This window comes from Bidens hawaiensis, unplaced genomic scaffold (assembly GCF_021521415.1).
Source record: "Bidens hawaiensis isolate Kalapana, Puna unplaced genomic scaffold, B.hawaiensis_p1.1 tig00006676_1, whole genome shotgun sequence".
Lineage (NCBI taxonomy): Eukaryota > Viridiplantae > Streptophyta > Magnoliopsida > Asterales > Asteraceae > Bidens > Bidens hawaiensis.
Window position 1 is genome coordinate 52,415 of NW_027491453.1, and position 23,362 is coordinate 75,776.

The 23,362-nt window shown below is 34.5% G+C and overlaps 2 protein-coding genes and 1 long non-coding RNA gene across 3 annotated transcripts; 2 read left to right on the top strand and 1 right to left on the bottom strand.

The window, feature by feature from the left end:
• The first annotated feature begins 4,830 nt into the window (after window positions 1-4,830).
• Window positions 4,831-11,443, top strand: LOC143633312 (hyperosmolality-gated Ca2+ permeable channel 1.7-like). Its single transcript, XM_077101634.1, has 11 exons — window positions 4,831-5,167; window positions 5,797-5,958; window positions 6,049-6,184; window positions 6,715-6,816; window positions 7,208-7,327; window positions 7,410-7,490; window positions 8,091-8,431; window positions 8,528-8,773; window positions 9,785-10,109; window positions 10,566-10,799; window positions 11,195-11,443. The coding sequence occupies exons 1-11, from the start codon at window positions 4,854-4,856 to the stop codon at window positions 11,441-11,443; spliced, it is 2,310 nt and encodes a 769-aa protein (XP_076957749.1). The 5' UTR covers window positions 4,831-4,853.
• Window positions 11,444-18,328: 6,885 nt separating this feature from the next.
• LOC143633319 (isoamylase 2, chloroplastic-like) lies at window positions 18,329-20,907 on the top strand. Its single transcript, XM_077101641.1, has one exon. The coding sequence runs from the start codon at window positions 18,357-18,359 to the stop codon at window positions 20,820-20,822; it is 2,466 nt and encodes an 821-aa protein (XP_076957756.1). The 5' UTR covers window positions 18,329-18,356; the 3' UTR covers window positions 20,823-20,907.
• A 198-nt stretch (window positions 20,908-21,105) lies between these two features.
• LOC143633310 (uncharacterized) lies at window positions 21,106-23,025 on the bottom strand. The gene is made up of 3 exons (XR_013153656.1): window positions 22,856-23,025; window positions 21,216-21,480; window positions 21,106-21,178 (listed from the first exon to the last, which is right to left on the bottom strand). It is a non-coding gene; the product is annotated as an uncharacterized LOC143633310 (long non-coding RNA).
• Window positions 23,026-23,362: the final 337 nt, after the last annotated feature.

A 23,362-nucleotide genomic window follows, 5' to 3' on the forward strand; every position in this document is an offset into this window, starting at 1 on the left:
AAAAAATATTTATACATTTTTAAATATATATATATATATATATTAAAAAATGTCCATTGAAATTTGTTTTCCTTCTACATTAAGAAGGAAATGATATTATTACCCTTGTGTTAACAAGCTCTCGGAATTTTTAAAAAATATAATAAAATAATAATAAAAGAAGAGACAGTTTGCATATCTAATTTGGGATGTGTCGGTGGGCCTAACTAGCTTTGATAGTTCTATTTAGCATATTAATGTACCTAATAATTTGAGAAACTAAAAAAAATGAGTTTTATAGTTTCGGTTCGATGTTTTCGTATTCGTTCGAGTGAATACTATAAAAAAAATGATTTTTACGGTTTTGGTTCGATGTTTTCTACGAAAAGATCGACCAATGATGATTTTGATAGTAACAATCAAAGGGTATAAACACAAGAAAATGAAATCAGTTACAAGCTACAAATCAGTTAAATTAAAGACTGAATAAACCTATTCAAAACTATTCAAAAATAGGATCATAAGTTATAGATTGTGGATTTGAAATAATTTGAATTATTTCTTTGGTGGGATATTATTATTGCTAATATTTTCGTGTTCGTTCGGGTGTAAACTATAAAAAAATGACTTTTATAGTTTCGGTTCGATGTTTTCGTGTTCATTTGGGTGTAAACTATAAAAAAGATTATTTTTATAGTTTCGGATCGAGGTTTTCGTGTTCGTTCGGGTGAAGCTATAAAAAAAGAGTTTTTATAGTCTCGGTTCGATGTTTTCGTGTTTGTTCGGGTGTAAACTTTAAGAAAAATGATTTTATAGTTTCTACTTCGATGTTTTCGTGTTCGTTCGGGTGTAAACTATAAATAAGATGATTTTTCTAGTTTCGGTTCGAGGTTTTTGTGTTCGTACGAGTGTAACCTACAAAAAATATGATATTTATAGTTTCGGTTCGATGTTTTCGTGTTCGTTTGGGTGTAAACTAAAAAAAATTAATTCTGTAGTTTCGATTCGATGTTTTCGTGTTCGTTTGAATGAATACTATAAGAAAATGATTTTTACAGTTTCGGTTCAATGTTTTCTATGAAAAGATCAACCAAAGATGATTTTGATATTAACAATCAAAGGTAAAAATACAAGAAAGTGAAATCAGTTACAAGCTACAAATCAGCTACATTAAAAGCTACATTAAAGATTGAATAAACCTATTCAAAACTATTCAGAAATAAGATCATAAGTTACAAATTGCGGATTTGAAATAATTTGAATTATTTCTTTGGAGGGACATTATTATTGCTAATATTTTCGTGTTCGTTCGGGTGCAACTATAAAAAAAATGATTTTTATAGTTTCGGTTCGATGTTTTCGTGTTCGTTCGGGTGTAAATATAAAAATTTATTTTTGTAGTTTCTTTTCGATGTTTTCGTGTTCGTTCGCATGTAAACTATAAAAAAATGATCTTTATAGTTTCGGTTCGATGTTTTCGTGTTCGTTCGGGTGTAAACTATAAAAAAAATGATTTTTATAGTTTCAGTTCGATGTTTTCGTGTTCGTTCAGGTTTAAACTATAAAAAAATAATTTTAATAGTTTCGGTTTGATGTTTTCGTGTTCGTTCGGGTGTAAACTATAAAAAAATGATTTTTGTAGTTTCGGTTCGATGTTTTCGTGTTCGTTCGGGTGTAAACTAAAATAATGATTTTTATAGTTTCGGTTCGAAGTTTTCGTGCTCGTTCGGGTGTAAACTATAAAAAATGTTTTTTAAAGTTTCGGTTAGATGTTTTCGTGTTTGTTTTGGGTGTATACTATAAAAAATTGATTTTTGTAGTTTCTTTTCGATGTTTTCGTGTTCGTTCGCATGTAAACTGTAAAAAAAATGATCTGTATAGTTTCGGTTCAAGATTTTCGAGTTCGTTCGGGTGTAAACTATAAAAAAACGATTTTTGTAGTTTCGGTTCTATGTTTTCTTGTTCGTTCGGGTGTAAACTATAAAAAAATGAATTTTGTAGTATCGGTTCGATGTTTTCTTGTTCGTTCGGGTGTAAACTAAAAAAATGATATTTATAGTTTCGGTTCGAAGTTTTCGTGTTCGTTTGGGAGAAAAATATAAAAAAACGATTTTTATATTTTCTGTTCGATGTTTTCGTGTTCGTTCGGTTGTAAATTAAAATAAAATGATTTTTATAGTTTTGGTTCGATGTTTTCGTGTTCGTTCGGTTGTAAACTAAAATAAAATGATTTTTATAGTTTCGGCTCGATGTTTTCGTTTTTCATTCATGTATAAACTATAAAGAAAATGATTTTATAGTTTCGGTTCGAGTTTTTCGTATTCGTTCGGGTGTAACCTATAAAAAAATGATATTTATAGTTTCGATTCGAGTTTTTCGTATTCGTTCGGGTGTAACCTATAAAAAAAATGATATTTATAGTTTCGGTTCGATGTTTTCGTGTTTATTCGGGTGAATACTATAAAAAAAATTGGTAGTTTCGTTTCAATGTTTCGTTTTCGTTCGTGTAAACTATAACAAAATTATTTTTGTAGTTTTTTTCGATGTTTTTGTTTTCGTTCGAGTGTAAACTATAAGAAAAATGATTTTTATTGTTTTGGTTCGATGTTTTCGTGTTCGTTCGGGTGTAATGGGTAATTTAAAATTTAAATTTTGGAGGGAATTAAGCATTAGAGATAAAAATGTAAATTCTTTGAACCACATGTGTCCAAATTGTGTAATTGAAAAGGGCGTAATAGTAATTACACTGGTCAACTAGATAGTTAACTGACAGAATGGTTCATCCTGTGCCCGTCGGAAAAAAGGAGAGTTACAATATTCGCAATTTAAGAATCAGTGGTTCAACGTGCTCTCGCCCATAAAACACAAGAAGGCAAGGGTCAAGTTATTCTACAAAGGGTAATAAAAATGAGAAGTGTGAGAAGACATAAATATTTAACATGTGTCAAGTGAGGAACAAAGAAAAAAGGGTATAAAGGTAATTGTACACATTTTCTCTCCCCACATGCAAAGCACATGTTAATACCCCCATCATTTTAGAACGTTTATAACTTTTTCGTATGATATTTAAAAAAAATCATCATAATAACAAGCGTTTTTTTATCTTTAATATGAGTATGATTTTTGTTATATAAAATTTAAAACAAAAATCACGTCAGTGTGTCTTTTCGCACACCATTGTGTCTTTTTCGCTTATCATTGTGTCTTTTCGTACACCATTGTGTCTTTTCGCACACCATTGTGTCTTTTCGCTTATAATTGTGTCTTTTTTCGTCATTGTGTATTTCCGCACACCATTGTGTCTTTTCGCTTATCATTGTGTTTTTTTTCGTCATTGTGCCTTTTTTCGTCATTTTGTCTTTTCGCACACCATTGTGTCTTTGCGCTTATCATTGTGTCTTTTTCGTCATTGTGTCTTTTCGCACACCATTGTGTCTTTTCGCTTATCATTGTGTCTTTTTTCGTCATTGTGCCTTTTTTTGTCATTGTGTCTTTTCACACACCATTGTGTCTTTTCGCTTATCATTGTGTCTTTTTTCGTCATTGTGTCTTTTCGCACACCATTGTGTCTTTTCGCCTATAATTGTGTCTTTTTTCGCACACCATTGTGTCTTTTCGTTTATCATTATGTCTTTTTTCGTCATTGTGTCTTTTTTCGTCATTGTGTCATTTCGCACACCATTGTGTCTTTGCGCTTATCATTGTGTCTTTTTTCGTCATTGTGTCTTTTCGCACACCATTGTGTCTTTTCGCTTATAATTGTGTCTTTTTCTTCATTGTGTCTTTTCGCACACCATTGTGTCTTTGCGCTTACCATTGTGTCGCTTTTCGTCATTGTGTCTTTTTTCTTCATTGTGTCTTTTCGCACACCATTGTGTCTTTGCGCTTACCATTGTGTCTTTTTTCGTCATTGTGTCTTTTCGCACACCATTGTGTCTTTTCGCTTATAATTGTGTCTTTTTTCTTCATTTTGTCTTTTCGCACACCATTGTGTCTTTTCACTTATCATTGTGTATTTTTTCGTCATTGTGTTTTTTCGCATACCATTGTGTTTTTTTTCGTCATTAATACATGTTACACAATAACTTGAAACGTAAGACACAATGACGAATACGTATAACACAATGGCCTAAAACGTAACACACAATGGTGAATATATATAACACAATGACTTGAAATGTAAAACACAATTGAAATAACATATTACACAATGAACAACAAAAAAACACAATTAAAAACCCTATTAATCTTTTTTTATTTTTATATAACAATATGATACTCATATTAAAAATAAAAAAACGTTTATTATTATCGCAAATCAATTCTCTATATATTTAGATTAGATAAAGATAATAGATAATAATAATAATAATAATAATAATAATAATAAACTCCTCCAACAGTGCGTTATTGGCGCAGTTGATGCGTTGATGTTCATGCCTCTCTTTTATAATTGTTTGTTTCCATCTTTCCCAAACCCTTAATCTGCATGCTGCTACTCATTAATTACAATTACAATGGGAATCTAATTCCTTCATTACAATCGTCGTATTCATGTTTAAATCAAAATCATAAAAAAACAACAACGGTAAAATCTCCATCATTCATCATCATAATTCTATAGATATGATATGATTAAAACCTACCTTCATAATCCATTAATGCCTTTTCATTTCATTCATTCATTCATCCTCTATTGTTTTTACCATTACTTATTCCATCACGTACTCATAAATAAATACTTGTTTTCGCCTTCGTTTAGCTTTCGCTAGTGATCATAAAAAATATATATATACATGTACGTATCAAATTCCATGCTTATAAAATGTGTTTTGATATTTGTTATAGGCGGTGTCTGAATTTGGAGAAAGAACATGGCTACTCTTTCGGATATTGCTGTATCCGCTGCTATCAACTGTCTGTCCGCGATACTGTTTCTGGTCGCCTTTGCCATCCTACGCCTCCAGCCCCTCAACGACAGAGTTTACTTCCCCAAATGGTATCTTAAAGGCGTAAGAGACAGTCCCACTAGTTCTGGAACTTATGTAAAGAAGTTTGTCAACCTGGATGCTAAAATGTACCTCAAGTTCTTGAATTGGATGCCTGCTGCGTTAAGGATGCCAGAACCAGAGCTTATTGAACACGCCGGCCTTGATTCCGCTGTCTACATTCGAATCTACCTTCTTGGGTCAGTTCTCTTCTCTTCTCTTCTTATATGTATATGTTTGTTTAACTTCTTGGTCTTGTTGGTTTGTTAAGAAAATGAACAAGTTCGTGCTCGTTCATTAATAGTATAAAGGAATGGTTCATGAACGTAAATGAGCATAGATGAACGGATATAACAGTGCAAACACCACTTAGAAGTAGCCGTGAACAACAATATGTTGAGCCTAAAATAATAAAACTTGACTAAATTGTAATCGGCCTAAAATATGAATTGAAATGAGTGAGTATATTAGCAAACTTAAAACAACATAAACGAATTTAAAATGAACATAAAAAAGAACATAAAGCAACCAACTAAGTGTTCACAAGCATAATTGAACGGACGAGTCATGTGTTCATGTTAACAAACTTTTGTGTGGCTTTATCTCACTTACATTCGTTCAGCTATGTTCATTTGTTTACGTTCGTGAACAATTCGGTTATACTGTTAACAAACTAACACGAGCACATTAGTTCTCTTAACGAACATACACGGACAAGAAAACCCCATTCGATCATTTGTTTGGTTAACGTTAAATGAACAAACACAAACATTCTCCATTCATGTTCGTTTACAGGCCTAATTTTACATAAATAAAATTTCGCATGCAGTTTGAAAATATTTTGCCCGATCACTCTGCTTTCATTTGCTGTATTGGTGCCTGTTAATTATACTGGGGAGCATTTTGAGGTGATGAAAACGAATATGAAAGATTTAACATTTAGTGATATTGACAAGCTTTCAATATCCAACATCGCGCCTGGATCAAGCAGGTGTTTAAATATTTTTGTTTTGTATTATATACTTTCGTGATTTTTAGTAACCATAATCAAGGATTTAAGTATACGCATTTTTTTAATCAGGTTATATGCGCATATAGTAATGGCGTACGTCTTCACATTTTGGACATGCTATGCTCTTTATAGAGAATACATGATTGTAGCAAAAATGAGGCTGCATTTTATTGCTAATGAAAGGCGTCGTCCTGATCAATTTACAGTGAGTGTCTAGTCAGCAAAGAATTCAGGAGTGTGCATGAAACCAAAACAATCTGTAATTGAGAAATCCTACCAAAATATTAAACCCAAATAAAGATCGATGGTTTGGTTTTATATTTTCTTCATAAAAAACAAATAAAAACCGAAGAATTTGAGCCTAGTTAATACTTAAATGATTATTACACATTTGGGCCTAGATTTTTTGTGTTGCATGATTTATTAATTTTTTTTATAAATTATTTAACTTTCAAAAACAAAAGTACAAAATCAATACCAAATTTCGGTTTTGTTAGGTTTTTACGGGTTCGGTTTCGTTAGTTTGGTCTTTTTGGTTTCTGGTACATGCGAAAGCGAAACCAAAATTTGGTTTGTGAAAATTTGTGAGAATATTATTTTTGTAATTATAATTAACATAGTAGTTAGCTACAAAAAACATAGACAATAAAAAGGGACCAAAGGTGCTTTGTTTAGTCAATCCGACCGTTATTGGGCCCTAATAGTTTGTAATGTGAGAATGCCTGCCTCATACAGGTTCTTGTGAGGAATGTTCCTCCAGATGTTGACGAATCAGTCAGTGAACATGTTGAACATTTCTTCTGTGTTAATCACCCTGATCATTACCTTACACATCAGGTATACTTCTTCTTTCAGGAACTTATATTGTACAATGCATCTACGCCTGTTAACGTTCAGTGAACTCTTCGTCGGTTGTTTAATAAACGAACAAACATATATACTTTTCATTTAGTTAAACAAACGTACATGAACACATGTCTTGTTCATTCATTTATGTTTGCCAACATTCGTTCATAAATTTGTTTATGTTCGTTAGTTTAGTTTTTTTTTTTTTAAGTTTGTGCATATCTTCATTTAAATTTCTTAGGCCCATTACAATGTAGTCTAGTTTTATGAATAATGAGAATCAGAATTCGTTAACTCGAACAATAATCACTGACTATTTTCTTAATGATCAAGTTAGAATAAAATTGTGTAGAAATTTACATTTATAAACCTGGAGTTGTAGGTAGTGTACGATGCAAATACTCTTGCAGATATGGTGGTTGTAAAAAGGAGTTTGCAAAATTGGCTTACTTACTACACCAACAAGTATGAGAGACACCCTAATAAAAGGCCAACTACCAAGGTATTTTCATTCAACGTCTTCCGTTTTTTATATTATTTTCTCTGTTATTTTAAAACCGTTTTACGTGTAGTTCGTTATATAGGCAGGTTTTTGGGGTCTTTGGGGAAAACACGTTGATGCGATAGATTTTTATACGGAACAAATCGAGACTCTAAGCAAAGAAGTAAGCATACAAAGTTACTAAATGATTGGTTTCTTGTAACACCATATCTGAATATACTTATGAATGGGTCAATTCGGGTTGTTTATAGTTTTTAATGGGTCAAATAGTCAAATCAAGATAATGAGCTTAAAAGTAAACAAGTAAACGTGTTTCAGGTGGAAACCTAACTTTTACCGACTTAAATGCGTCAAAGTCCAAAGTTTAATAACAATGCCCAAATCTTTTTAAGTCACTGTAATTCAGAAAAATATATTGTCATAAAACATATAAATTTTTTAAACAAAAAGTAACATAACCTGACCTGAAAAGTATCTATTTTTAGGGGTGTAAGTGTGCCAAGTCGGGCTCAGCTCATTTAAATTAAGAGAGCTTGAGCTCAACTCGTTTAACTTAAGAAAGCTCGAGCTCAGCTCGTTTAGAGCTCTATCTCCTAAACTTGCATTTGTTAAATGAACCTTGATAAACTCCCGAGCTCGTTTAAGCTCGGGTACAATCGCGTTTATAGCGAGCTGATCTCGAGTAGCTCACGAGTAATTTGGCTCATGTAAGCAAAACACTCACATAACATTGTAATTTGTTTTTTTCTTTTCTAATGATTAGGAAGAAGCTGAAAGAGAAAGAGTGTTAAATGATCCAAGTTGTGTTATGCCTGCAGCATTTGTTTCGTTTAGAACACGGTGGGGTGCAGCGGTTTGTGCTCAAACAGACCAATCACATAACCCCACCAAATGGCTCACCGAGTGGGCCCCGGAACCACGTGACGTTTATTGGGACAATTTAGCCATACCATATGTTGAACTTAACTTGAGGAGATTGCTAATGGCTGTTGCTTTATTTGGTCTTACTTTCTGTTTTATGGTCCCTATAGCCTTTGTTCAAACTTTGGCTAATCTTGAGGGAATTCAGAAGGTTTTTCCCTTTTTGAGACCTCTTATTGAAATGTGAGTCAGTTTTTAAATGATCCAATATACTTACTTATGATTATATTATATTATATTATATTGTTGTTGTGAATCTGAAATGCTTTAAATGATCAGGGGATCAGTGAAGTCTGTACTTCAAGGTTATCTTCCTGGGATTATATTGAAGATATTTCTCATTCTTCTACCAACAATTATAATGTTCATGTCAAAAATAGAGGGATTTACGGCACATTCGTCTTTAGAGACGCGTTCAGCTGGAAAATACCACTTGTTTTTGCTTGTCAATGTGTTTCTTGGAAGCATAATTACCGGAACTGCCCTTCAGCAACTTAAAGAGTTCATGAATCAGTCCCCAGCTGAGTATGATGCTATTTTTTCTCATTCCTTTTATAAGTCACAATATTGACCCATTACCCGTAACAGTATGAAAAAAAAAATAGTAAGAAAAAATGATCACTTGAGTTGAAGATCACTCAAAGCGTTATTTTTAATGCATAAAACCTTCTATATCATTTTGTTAAATATATTGAAAGCATATATATTTGTAAGCATAGTTGAGACGCTAATTATTCAACACGATTTTTTAAATTTTTGGTCAAGAAGTGCTTTTGGCCTTTTGGGTCAACCTCATATGACTGTGTTTTTGACCCGACCTAACCACTATGCCACGTCAAATGGGCTGCAATTAGGCTTCTAAACGAACTGAACGAACACAAATGGGGCATGTTCGTGTTCATTCATTTAGCAAAAACGAGCAAGCGATCAAACATGAACGATTAAGCAAACGTGGATTTCTTGTTCGTGTTCGATCATTTAGAAAATGAATTGTTCGTTAATTGTAACAAAGAGTTCATAAATGTAAACGAACATTAATGAACGAATATAACTGAACATAGATGGCAAGTATAAATGAACATAACTAAGCTAACACCAATTAAAGGTAAACATGAATAACTGAATATCAATATGTCGGCCCAAAAAATTAATAAAACTATATCAAATTATAATAGACCTAACGACATAAATGAATGCATAAATGAATAAACTCAAACAAGCGTAAACTAATGAACGAACATAACCAAACATTCACAAACATAAATGTATAAACAAGACATGTGTTTGTGTTTGTTCTTTTAACTAGATGAACAGATAGTTTTGTTCATGTTTGTTTGTTTATTAAACAAACTAACTTCCGGTCGCACGGTTCATTAAATGTTCGGTTCGTTTACAGGCCTAATTGAAAGCCGGCTAAAGCGTAAACAAAATGCATAAAACTCTCTGTATCGTTAGTTTATCTAGTGAGCAACAATATTTAGTACATTATTTATTTATAAGTGCAAACGTCAAGTATTAACGGTTTGTTAAACTCAGGATTCCTAAAACAGTTGGTGTGTCGATCCCAATGAAAGCGACATTTTTCATAACATATGTAATGGTAGATGGTTGGTCAGGAGTTGCTGCAGAGATCTTAAGATTGGTTCCTTTGATTGTTTTTCACTTGAAAAACGCGTTTCTTGTAAAGACCGAAAAGGACCGAGAAGAGGCAATGGATGCGGGTTCCTTAACTTGGGCCGTATCTGAGCCCCGAATACAGTTGTACTTTCTGCTTGGATTAGTCTACTCTACTGTCACCCCTATATTACTCCCCTTCATTGTAGTCTTTTTTGCCTTTGCCTTTCTGGTTTTCCGCCATCAGGTAAACTGTTCCACCATTCCACTATAATTACCGCTCTTCATGAGCTAAGCTGAGCCAGGGAAAGCTCGGGTTTGACTCGGTTTTATAGTTTGATGGTTTTTGTTAGGGGTATGCATGGGAAAGCCGTTCATTTTGTCAGTTTTATCATTTGCGCTTGAAATTTATTGGGCCGGAAAAAGGTTTGGCCCAAAATATGAGATTAAAACTTTGGGTCTAAATATTTTTGTTACTTAATAATTAATTGGTTAAAATAATTTTGGCTAAAATATTTGGGTAACACTATTAAATACTTATAGAGTACTTAAAGTTCAAAATAAAAAATGAAAATTCATAAATTCGGTTTGGTTTTAATTACATGCAAAACTGTAACAGAACCGAAAGTTGAATCCTTTTGTTTAACCTTCTCGTTATAAATAAATGGAACAAAATTAACAATTTTCTGGTATTTGTTGTTAGATTATCAACGTATACGATCAGAAGTACGAGAGTAGTGCAGCATTTTGGCCTGATGTTCACCGCCAAATAATCATCGGATTAATGATTTCACAATTTCTATTTTTAGGATTACTAAACACAAAAAAAGCAACTAATGCAAATTATTGCCTCATTCCTCTTCCCATCTTAACCTTCTGGTTCTTTAGATTCTGCAAGGGCCGGTTTGAAGCCCAATTCAAACGATTTCCGTTAGAGGTAAGACATAACCAACTCTATGTGAAAAGACGAAACTACCCTTTTGTTTATATTAGAGTGTGCATAGGCCGTATTAGTTTTGGGCCCAAACCGAACCAAAACCTGAAAAAAAAATGTTGAATTAATGAAAACCGTTCTCCTTTCGGTTTGGGTTGTTTCGATTTACCATTCGGGCTTGAAAATTTTGAGCTAAAACCAGTGTGACAAAATAATGAATTTGGGCCTGCAACTTTGGACCTAAATTTTTTTTGTTAACTGATGATTAATTTATTATTACACATTTTGTACCTAAATTTTTTTATTACTCCATTTATTAATTTTTTGTAAGTTACTTAAATTGTTTTTTTCGGTCTCACTAGATTTGGTTCGATTACACGATTCTGTTTTGATCACAGGATGCAATGAAGAAAGATACACTAGAACGGGCAACCGAACCGAATCTTAATATAAAGTTATATCTTCAAGATGCATACGTGCACCCGGTTTTCAAGGGTTCAATGGAGTTTGAAAGGCCTGTAGTTGTTGATGAAGAAGAAAACAGTCCACTTGTTGCAACAAAAAGGAGTATTCATCATAGAGAGGGTAAAAAAGTAATTCAACAAGGCAGTTCTTCTGAGGACATAACGGGTATTTCACCACTTTGAATTGGCCCGGTTTCTTGTGTATGATTCTAGCGCTAGCAAAACATGTCTAAACATGTTTAAAACACATCGTACACGTCACACGACATTACAAGATTAACACAAGTACTAAAAACGAACACAATACGATTAACTAATCGCGTCATTTTCTTCAAAACGATAACATGCCCGTCAAGAATAATTTTTAACTTATTCTAAACCAACACTCATATAAGGTTTAAAGTAGTTGATATAAAATAGGCTCAGTCGTGTCATAAACAGGTTAAGACTTTTTGGACATGATTTTAATTGTGTCATAAACGTGTCGACCTGTTTATGACATGAAACCTGTTTAACTTAAACCCAAACATGTTTTAACTCCATGTCCATGTCAGAAATTGGAGCCCTATGTATGATTCTTGATCTAAATGGGTTTTAACTTTATTTCAGAGACTCCCAAAGGAGGTTCTGCAGCAGGCCCGAGTGCCCGGCACTGGTAATGGTGGATCAAAGGCTTTGAATTTGGTATGTACAGAGTTGGAGAATGTTTGTGACTCGGGACTGAGTCTAAACCGAACCAAGATATGGCGTTTTTGTGTACAGAAAAACCAGTTGTTCAGCTGATGAATGGCACCTAAAGGCTAAACCCATTCTTTTTTGCATCTGTTTTGTAAATCATAATTGTATATTTACAATGGCTAATATTTTTTAACTTGCATTTAGTTAAAAGTTAGAGAGGCATGATTGGTCCTGGCCTCGGCCCAGAAAGCGCGGTCTGCAGCTTGGTCAGTTAGGCCCGGATCAAGTTAAGGCTAGTTTAAATCTCGTGCAGCCGTGCCCGATTTTAAAAATCTATTTAGACAATGATTCTGTATCCACTCCTATTTGGAATGTTTTTCATTATTGTTGTAGAAAACTAGAGGGCGTGAATAGGTTAATAAGAATTTTAATCTTGTTGGTAAATTCTTTTTATAACTCTAAGAAGTTGAATATGCAATAGGTAATATTTTAAGATATAGAGATGATAAATCGATTTATAGAGGTTGTAGTAGATGTTAACTAATCCACTCTACGTCCCAACTTTTCAATCGGAAGTTGCGCTCCACTAGCGGATCTCTTTTAATTTTAAAAAAATTCTTTGGTTTATTGTTTTGACCAAAAATTAATTAAGATAATTCTGTGATCAAATTAGTAGATGGTGTGCTTGAGTGATTTATGTAACAAACACGATAAAGAAAGCAAAAGGCTGACACAAGTGATTACAAGGAAAGGCTTTAGTCTTTAAGGATCTCCGGCATAAAAACTTGGAAGATGACTTTGTCTTTGTTGATCTTATTAAATGAGATAAGAATTACAACTCGAGAGCAAGTATGAATAGAATCTAAGTGTTACAAGTATGAATAGAATCTAAGTGTTACAAAGAAAGTTGCAGGTGTTTGTTGTGTCATTCATCGATCATATCGCCTCATTATATAAGAAAAATAAAAATAACTAAATTCAAAAAAATCCTGAAATTTCACCTTTTGCCCAAAAAAAATTCACACTCGGAACCGAACCTACTAATACTCAGGATAATAATTTATTTAAGATTCAGAATTTTGGATCATAAAATTAACCCCTAACATTTATACATGTAGTTTTTAATACTAATCTTGTTATCTTATTTAGTATTAGTTTTAGATCTTTATATTATTTATTATTAGTTTTATATCTCTCTTTATTTACAAAATTTTATGTTGTAGCCTTCCTTATCTTGTAGCATTATCTTTGGATGTGATCATTTGAGTCTAGCTTGTAAGAATTGCAACTTGTGTAACTTAAAATGTTCATTAATTATATGGAGACATATATGTGATATATAATTATCTTAACTTGTATGGTACTTATCATTAATGTTGTCCAAATAAAACTCAAATATTCATTTCTTTTTATTTATTCCAAATCTAATACACACTCTCTATTTCTCTACTCTAAACATCATCACTCCTACATTTCATATTATTTGAATTCACAACAACCTTTTTTTTCGAACTAACAACTTTCATTTAACCGATCAACTAACAGGACACTAGAGCCAAAACAGAGTTACAACCATATATTATATTACTCAAATATGTTTTAAACATATAACTTATGATTTATCTAAGTTGATTTCTCTTATTATATAATTTAATAATCATTCTACTATAAGAGACCATCACAAATAAGAATAAGGTGATTTTAGATAGTGTTTTTTCATTTCTTTTTTTTTTCTTTTTAATGTTTTTTCAACTCATTCATTTTCTTTTATGGTGGGAGTGATTTTTAGACGCATTTTATAAGTAATTTCTTCTATAATATAAAAACTAGAAAAAGTGAGATAAATGTTGGGTCTTTTGCAGGTGGTGGGGTCGGGTGGGGGTTTTTGGTGTAAAATGTGGTGATGATGTGACATCGTGTTTTGATGTTTTTATGATTCCTTATTTGATGAGTTTTATCACTTTATGTGTTTTTTTTTTTAAAAAATGTGTTTTTATTACGTAGCGGGTGATTAGACATATTTTGTGGTGTTTTCAAAGTCCTAACTGCGGATGTTCTAAGAGTTTTTGGAATTACCCCAAATATTTTAATGAGCCTTTACGATATGAGATTTTTACTATGGATGTTCTAAGAGATTTTAACCTTTTAACCATCACCCAATGCTATTAGGAAAAAGGGAAAAAAAGTAATATATTATATTATTATAATAATATTCAAGTAGTATTAATAATAAATAAATAAAACTTTGAATAAAGAGTTTAATATAATAGTGAATTGATATTGATCCTAGGTAGAGGTGCACAAATCGGTTTTTTTGAAAAAACCGGTTCGGTTATTAACCGGACCGGTTTTTTTTGTCCAGAAAAAAACCGGTTCGGTTAATAACCGGACCGGTTATTAACCGGTTTTTATTGCTGAAAACTCAAACCGGCCAAACCGGTTTGGACCGGTTTAAAAACCGGTTAGAACCGGTTATTAAACCGGTTTTTTATAACCGGTTTTTAATAACCGGTCTAACCGGTTAACCGGTTTTTTTTTTTTTTTTTTTTTTTTTTTTTTTTTTTTTTTTTTTTTTCTTTTCTTTAGGGTTTAGGGTTTAGGGTTTCGTTGTTAGCATTCTTTGCTTGGAAGATTAAAAACACATAACTTTCATTTATAGCTTTTACATTAAAAATACAAACATTAAATCGTTATCGCATATTCGTAACTCAAAAATACAAACATTAAAGAATGCTTAGACACGATTACATTAACAAGTTGATGTTTGTTACTCATTTTCTTCGCTACCCGATCCCGAGCTATTCCTTAGGTAATCGTCGTACGCGGCTTCTTCATCGGTCATTGGTTGAATGTGTCCTTGATTGACCTCGTCTTCATACAAGGCCGCCTCATAGTCCATTTCCCCCTCGAGTGAGCGTTGATGTTGTGCCCTGTCTAAAGAGTCCAAGTAATCCTTGTAGCAAATCGACATCTCTACAGCTGCTGGAGTGAGTCGAGTCCTCCTAATCGATATAACCCTGCCAGAAACAGAAAAAGCAGACTCCGAAGCTACCGTGGAAGCTTGGACCGTTAGTAAATCTTTGGCCATGGCGGCGAGGATCGGAAACTCATCCTCCTTACCTCTCCACCAAGCCAGCAAATCAAGACTTCTAAATTCATCCGGAGTCATGTGTTTCACAAAGTTGGTACCACCATACCTTCCAAGTTCACTGCTTGGGGTGTTTACCCTTTGACGTTTACCGGCGTCTTCCCAAATCATGTAGTACATCCCCATTTCAAGGTCGGTTTGGGATTGGGATTGGGCAACAGCTCTTAACGAGTCATGAATTTGGGAAGACGACCCGTGTTTTGTAAGGTAAACATCATACATGTTTGCCAATGTGGTGTTGAAATCATTCTTTAAAGTTTGGCTATAATAGGGGTTTTGATCGTCGTTTAACCCTAGCTCATCACAAATTTTTTCTATTAAAGCTTCAACACCACCAACATTGATGCAAGGGTTTAACGCAGCCGCACAGGTCAAAACAGCGGGTAGTTGTTGAAAATATTTTATAAATTTTTCTTTCATTTTTGCACCCATATCAAAATAAGGTGCACCCCTACAATGAATTTCAGTCAACTTTGTGCACATGACAGCAATTTTTGGTAAAGCAATGGGGCTTGTTGGATAGTAAACCCCGGATAAACTAGTTGTGCAAGATTTAAAAATTTGAAGAACCTCCGTAACGATCTCAATCAATAACCAGTTTCTAGGATCGTACGGTGCACATTTACCCCTACTTGACATTATTTGATGAAACGCAACTAGTGATTCTTTTTGTTGGATGGCTTTCTCAAACATATCACAAGTCGAGTTCCATCTTGTTGGACAATCCCAATTGGGCCCCAACCATTGACAATTAGCTTCATCACAAAATTTTTTGTATCTTGAAAATGTTTTATTGTTGCTAAAAACATCTCGTAACATTCTTTTAAAATTGTTTCTTTGCGTTTCGATCACGTTTAACCCATCTTGCACGGCCAAGTTGATAATATGTGCAATGCATCGGCTATGAAAAAACGCTCCATCACAAATAGGTTTATACTTTAATTTTAAATGGCCAACCGCGGCCGTATTGTTGGACGCGTTATCAAACGATATTGAAAAGATTTTATCTTCAATCTTGTATTGTCGAATGACTTTATCCAAGAGTTTAAAAATATTTCTACCCGTGTGCGGGTAATCAAACAATTGAAACGCAACGGTTCGTTTCATCATTTGCCACGACCGGGGGTCAACCCAATGAGCCGTCACACAAATGTATGAGTCGGGCGAACCATTAGGTACCGACCACACATCCGTTGTTAAGTTCACACCAGTTTGTAAGTTTGAAAAGTATGAAATTAGTTCGGATTTAGCGTTTTTCCATGCTTTAAGCATATCTCTTCTAAGGGTCGAACGACTTACGTGTTGGTAGCGTGGTTGAACATACTTTTGCATCATCTCCGTGAATTGAGGGTTGTCGAAGTGGTTGAAAGGAAGTGATTGTTGAATCACAAAGTTGCCAAACTGTTGACGTACCGCTTCAAGGTCGTACGTAAACACCGTTCCTTGATTCGTCATCTCCGGCTGCGAACTACTTCCGGATTCGTCCTTCAAGACCTTGCAAGAGGGCCTTTCTACATGAGCTCTTAAACTGGAGTTTGCTTCTTTGTTATAAAACTTCAAACAATGTTTGCATCTAGCTTTTTGGGTTCCGTTAGACATTTCGCATAGGTCGAAATGTTGCCAAATATCTTGGTTTCGTTTCGTGGGGATGACCCGAACGACGGTTTCTCCCGTGTTCGAGGCACCCATGTTGACCGATGAAGCAGCACTTTGGGAGGCCATGATAATCGACTACGAATTAAGAGTGGTATACTCGAGTATGAAATAAACGACTACGAAAGAAGAGCGTTTGGAGTTATAATCGCGTATGAAATAAACGTTTAGAGCTTTTGGAGTTGTATAATCAAGTGTGATCTAACCAATACCCAACCTAAACTATATATAGATGTTTGTGGGGGTAAAAAAACCAAAAAAACGGCTAAAAAAACGGGCAAAAAAAAAAAAAACGGCTATAAAGCCGTTTGGTAACGTTCGAAAACCGGTTTAACCGGTTAACCGGTTATTAAAAAACCGGTTAACCGGTTTTTTTATAACGGCTATAAACCGGTTATTTTAAAAACCGGTTAACCGGTTTTTTAATAACCGGTTATTAAAAAAAACCGGTTTTTTTTATAACCGGTTATAAAACCGGTTTTGGCTCCAAAAAGTATAACCGATACGTAAACCGGTTACGTAAACCGGTCAAACCGGTTTTTAAAAAAACCGGTTTTTAAAAAACCGGTTTTCCGGTTAACCGCCCAAACCGGTTCCGTAACCGGTTTTTTTGAACACCTCTAATCCTAGGGATTGAAAAGAAAAGAAAAGAATAGATTAGATGAGAGCCAAGCCAAACATCCATCCCCCATCTATCCAGAACAAGAAGATGTAATGTTAATGTCACTCAACATATTATTCTAATTTTCTTTTAATTCTTTCCGCTGGCTGTGAGTATTATTATTTTTATTTAATATCATCATCATCATCATCATCATCATCATCATCATCTCAATCTCGTCGGCTGCATTTTATTATCAATTATTGCGTTACCGATCTGATATTATCATTTTGCCTTTAGATTTCATTTCATAATCACCTTTACTGTAACACATTAAGTGGTGGAAAAGTGCAACGACTTGCGCTGCTAGCATATAATGTATATATGTGTCCCTAGGGTGGACAAAAGTGAAACCGCGCTAATTTTGACGTTATTTTACTTATTTCATTTCGTGAAAATAACGTTTAAAGTGGCGGAAGGTTAATCAGGCATCATGTCGTAGCCAAAAGACAAGGGTACATGCCAATCGGCCGGTGTCCCGATAATTGAGCGTTATGTGCCCTATGTCCAAGGCTTGATGCAAAACTACTATCGAGCCGGGGTCTCACTGGAAGCAGCCTCTCTATTTCTGTGGGGTAGAGGTAAGGTTGTCTATATCTTACCTTCTCAGACCCTACCATAGCTTTGCTATTGATGGGATTTACTGGTACGATGATGATAATGGCTGTAACACATTAGCTAGTAAAAGTTCAAGTGAGCTGTATACAATAGTATAAAGGATGAATGAATGTATTCTACATGTTAGTCAGTGTAACAATTAACCATTTAGATTGGCACTTTTCAACCCCTTATATGTATTATTGAATGCAGTATCATTTATTTATTTATATTTGTAACATTTGAATGTGTAATCAACATTTACTGATGCATCTTATCTTTCTTTAATAATCAGACACAGACACAGATCAACAATCATGTAGAACAAGGTTGGTTTCTGCAACTTATATCTCTGAATCATGCTCATGGCAATGCTTTCATTATCCTCTGCGTCTCAGCCTACCTGCTTAACCATCAAAATCTCCAGATTTATAGTCTCCGGTCGTTGCAAATATGGCGCTACAAGACTGGCAACACAAAGTTTAGGAAGATCAGATTTTGGGAAAACTGGAAACAACTTTATAAAAGGTTTGTACCACAGTCCTAGGTTTAAAGTTTTGGCTGCCTCGACTCTTCCCGTTGTTCAAACCGTTGAAGAAAAGTTATCCGCTTATTTATTTCGAACCGACAAGGGTGGGAATGTGAAGGTTGTTATTACTAAGTTAAAAGATGGAAAGTATGGAATAAATGTGGAAATTCCATCTTTGCAACTAAATGGGAAGTATGCTAATGAACTAATTATGAGCTGGGGAGTCTTTAGATCGGATTCGTCATCACTAATCCCTTTACAATCGATCGATTCTGGAATCTTTGAGACCCCTTTTGCGGTTGATTCGTTAAACAACTTTTCGGCTAAATTGGAGTTTGATGCAAGTTTAGCTCCGTTTTATGTTTCGTTTGTGTTAAAATGTCCAGTAAATGGTGAAAAGATTGAAATCAAAAGCCATAGAAAGACAAGTTTTTGTTTCCCGGTGGGTATAAAATCCGGGCATCCGTCTCCACTTGGCGTTTCTTATTCGACCGACGGATCTTTAAATTTTGCCTTGTTTTCAAGAAACGCTAAAGGCGTGATCTTGTGCTTATTTGATGATGATAATAACTCTAGTGAAGAGCCCGCTTTAGAGATTGATTTAGATCCTTATGTTAATCGGTCGGGTGACATATGGCATGCTTCGATGGATGGTGTTATGAACTTTGTGTCATACGGGTACCGGGTCAAACATGATGGTCAAGAAAAGTCTTCCATTGTTTTAGACCCGTATTCTAAGGTGATTGGTGAGAATTTTCTTGTGAGAATTTGTAAAGAACCTACTTTTGATTGGAGTGATGATGTCAGCCCTAGTTTACCAATGGAGAAACTAACGGTTTATCGGTTAAACGTGGCGGATTTCACGAAGGACATGTCGAGTAAGTTACCAGACGAAATTAGAGGTTCCTTTTCTGCCATTACTGAAAAGTTGCATCACTTTAAAGATTTGGGTGTTAATGCAATTTTGTTGGAACCAATAGTTTCATATGATAAGCGAAAAGGACCATATTACCCTTCGCATTTCTTCTCACCACAAAACTCATATGGACCTCATTTGAAGCAAATGGTAAAGCGTTTGCACGCGAACGGGATCGAGATTTTACTAGAAGTCGTATTCACTCACACTTGTGGCAACTCATCATTAGCGAAAATAGATAAACCGACATATTATGCTTCCGACAATACCCTCAATTGTGCCCACCCGGTTGTTCAAAACTTGATTCTGGATAGCCTTAAACATTGGGTGATCAACTACCATATTGACGGTTTTTGTTTCGTTAATTCGTCTTCCATGTTAAGCGGGTTTAACGGTGAACATCTTTCTCGCCCACCTTTAATCGAAGCCATCGCGTTTGACCCGATACTTTCAAAAACCAAGATCATCGCTGACTCATTCGACCCGATTAGAAATTCCACAAAAGAAATCATGTTTCCTCACTGGAAAAAATGGGCTGAAATGAATGCTAGATTTTGCAGTGACGTGAGAAATTATTTAAGAGGTGAGAGTCTTGTGAGTAACCTTGCGACCCGCTTATGTGGCAGTGGCGATATTTTCTTAAACGGGCGTGGGCCCGCATTGTCTTTCAACTTCGTGGCCCGGGCCCACGGGCTTTCGTTGGTGGACTTGGTGAGTTTTACTACTGCCACAGAGTTTAGTTGGAATTGTGGTGAAGAAGGTGCTACAAAGAAGAAAACCGTGCTCGAAACGAGACTTAAACAAATTAGGAATTTTCTTTTTATTTTATTTATTTCTTTGGGTGTTCCGGTTCTTAATATGGGAGATGAGTGCGGACAATCATCGGGTGGAAAGATCTCAGTTAAAGACCGAAAACCATTTAATTGGAAAGCTTTGAAAACCGGGTTCGCGGTTCAAATGATTGAGTTCATTTCGTTTCTGGGTTCGTTAAGGGTTAAACGAAGTGATTATTTTCAGAGGAGGGAGTTTTTCAAGGCTGAGAATATCGATTGGTATGGACCGGATTTGAATACACCAAATTGGGAAGATCCCACTAGCAAGTTTATAGCCATGAATTTGAAGTTTGACCAAAATGATGAAAGCCAGTTGACCAGTGACATGTTTGCTGCATTTAACAGCGGTGATGGTCCCATAACCGCCACTCTGCCGCCGCCTCGGTTGGGTATGGTGTGGGTTCGGTTGGTGGATACGGGCCTTTCATATCCGGGGTTCTTCTCAATGACAGGTGAACCCGTTGTTGAGAAGGTTCCGGGGTCACTTAGTTATCAGATGACACCTCACAGTTGTGTTTTGCTTGAAATTAGGAGTCTAGATGGTTGATTCTTATTTTATTGGTATGTTGATGTGATTCTTTAAAATGATATAGTTTTTTTGGATTATGTTAATAATAAGTATTTTATTTTTTAGAGGATGTATATTTTTGTTATAAACAAGTATGTTTGGAAAGCCAAAATTGGTACTTGTTTTGCAGTTGAGTTATCTGAATAAACCTGTTAACTATTGGGGTACTAATAGAACACAATAATAATTTACCAGCAAGAAACAGAATGATTTTAGAATTTAGAGATTATATGTCAAAATATTAATTTCTTCACCAATGTAATTAATTACCTGATTTCATTACACCAAATCCCACAAAAAGCATGTTAAGCATATATATTAACAAACAAGAAAATCTTGACCAGTGACACTAGGGATAACAATCTACCAAACCATTTAGTCTGAAAAAACACTTGAATCACGTGGTCGAGAATCCAAACACCAGCACTGATAATTTGATGTTGAAATCTGAAAGAGTTCGTCAGGGGACATGTTCTCAAGATCATTTGGTGTTCGACTATCAAAAATCAGGTTTTGTTTGGTGCATGATGTTGCAGTTTTGTCATCTTGGTGTTCTTGAGAACGTATGCGCTTGTATAGTCTCATTACCGATACACAATCTTGAAAAGGGTCGTGTGTCCCCAACCTGATATCGTACCTGAAAACATAAATTTGTTAAAAGGGTGCGTCGGGGATGATGTTTAGAGGTGTCAAAATGATAATTGGTGCGAATTATATAATAAAATAATTTAACAAATTTAATGCTGATATAAAAATACCCGATTGAGCAACTTTCAAACTGTTTGACCCGTTATTGTTTCATTTTACATGTTTGACTCCTTACAGATCAAAATAACCCGAACCGACCTATTCATAAATGGGTAGGTCATAATGACCACCTCTATGACTTCTAAAGCAAAAAAATAGGGTGGCAATTTCCGACACGACACGAAACGAAAATAATCAGGTTTTGGGTTGGCGTCTAACCAGTTTAAGAAACGGGTCGTTTTTAGGTTGACCTATTTAACTTGTCTAGTTATAAAAATCAACTTGCCAACCTGTTTAGTTAAACGGGTCAACCAACCCACTAACCCGTTTAACCTATTTTGTTACAGCACACCAACCCAGTTAACACGTTTACAAGTTGATCATTACCCGCCAACCCGTTTGGCACGTTTAGATAAATGGGTTAAACGGCTCGTGTTCGGGTCGTTACACAATTTTTAGATATGTGCGTGTTAGGGTTGATGTTGTTGACAAAAATATAAATATGGACCGTCTTCGGGTTGAAAAATTCAACCCGAAAACCCGGCACAATTGACAACCCTTGCAAGAAAAGGTTCAAATTTGAGAGCAGATGAGCTTCAAAATCAATAAAAACTACTGCTACATAATAATAATAATAATAATAATAATAATAATAATAATAATAATAATAATAATAATAATAATAATAATATCTGGATGAATTTCGACTCGAGGTGCGCTTTCGACCAGTTTACGTAAAGTGGATCGATTTGAGTTATATTTTATCTGCAATGAGTCGAACTTATACAACTTTTCTAAATATAGAATGGGTCTAAAGTCACCCAAATACTTACAAGTTACAACCTCCTAAATTATACAAGACCCGATTTCTTTACAGCAAACCTGTTTTATTTTAAATAACCGGAGTCTAAGATGCATATGAACACAAGTAAATAGCTAGAATGTACGCTTGAATGAAAATGTGATGAGTATTCAAATCAAACATGAACAGTTAACTGGTAATTAGATTGAAAACGGTGAGCAATTTAACGAGAATAATAAGAACAGTGAAGGGTAGGAAGGGAATTTGATTTAATATGTAAAGGAAGTATAAAGAAAAGATAGAATACGACCACTAACAAAATTCATAACTAACTCACATGATTATTCCCTTCCTATTAATACTAACATGTGCACACTAGCCACTTTGCACTTTACCCCTCCTTGAATAGACAATTAGCTCTTTTGGACCTTCAAGATTCTTATCAAAATGCAAACAAGCTTACCCAAGATATGTTTTAGTGAGGTACTTGAGAGAGTGGCTGACCAAATTTGTTTTCATCAGTGGACGATATGCTGCAGTATCCCTACACAGAAGACAGCTGTTAGACCGACATATGCACAACAAAAGGCGCTCTTTTTTAGGTTCATTTCAAAACTCCTAAATAATAAAAGAACTTATATCTAATTTGTTTATATACACATGTAAACTTGTGATTAAATATATGTAATCACAAACTTATTTATACATAATAAATTATAAAACTACTCTTTAATAATACTAAATATATAATATAAATAAACAAAAATATTGATTGCTAAGTTTCGTCCTTTATGTATATAGCAATTAGCAAGTTTCAGGTTTCGCCATTAAACTAAGAAAGTTATAAGAAACATCCTTTAAATTTACGTTTTGTAGCAAATTCTGTCCTTTTGAGTTTTGACTCATGAACATTAAATCTGTCCATTAAAAAGGTGGATTGAAATCTATACCTATACCCCCTAATAAAAAG

Excerpts from the sequence above, each read along its gene's own strand:
- LOC143633319 (XM_077101641.1), top strand. The coding sequence starts at position 18,357 with ATGCTCATGGCAATGCTTTCATTATCCTCTGCGTCTCAGCCTACCTGC.
- LOC143633312 (XM_077101634.1), top strand. The coding sequence starts at position 4,854 with ATGGCTACTCTTTCGGATATTGCTGTATCCGCTGCTATCAACTGTCTG. Across the intron at positions 8,432-8,527 it reads TTGAGACCTCTTATTGAAAT|GGGATCAGTGAAGTCTGTAC; the intron begins GTGAGTCAGTTT and ends TTAAATGATCAG. Across the intron at positions 10,800-11,194 it reads TCAAACGATTTCCGTTAGAG|GATGCAATGAAGAAAGATAC; the intron begins GTAAGACATAAC and ends TTTTGATCACAG.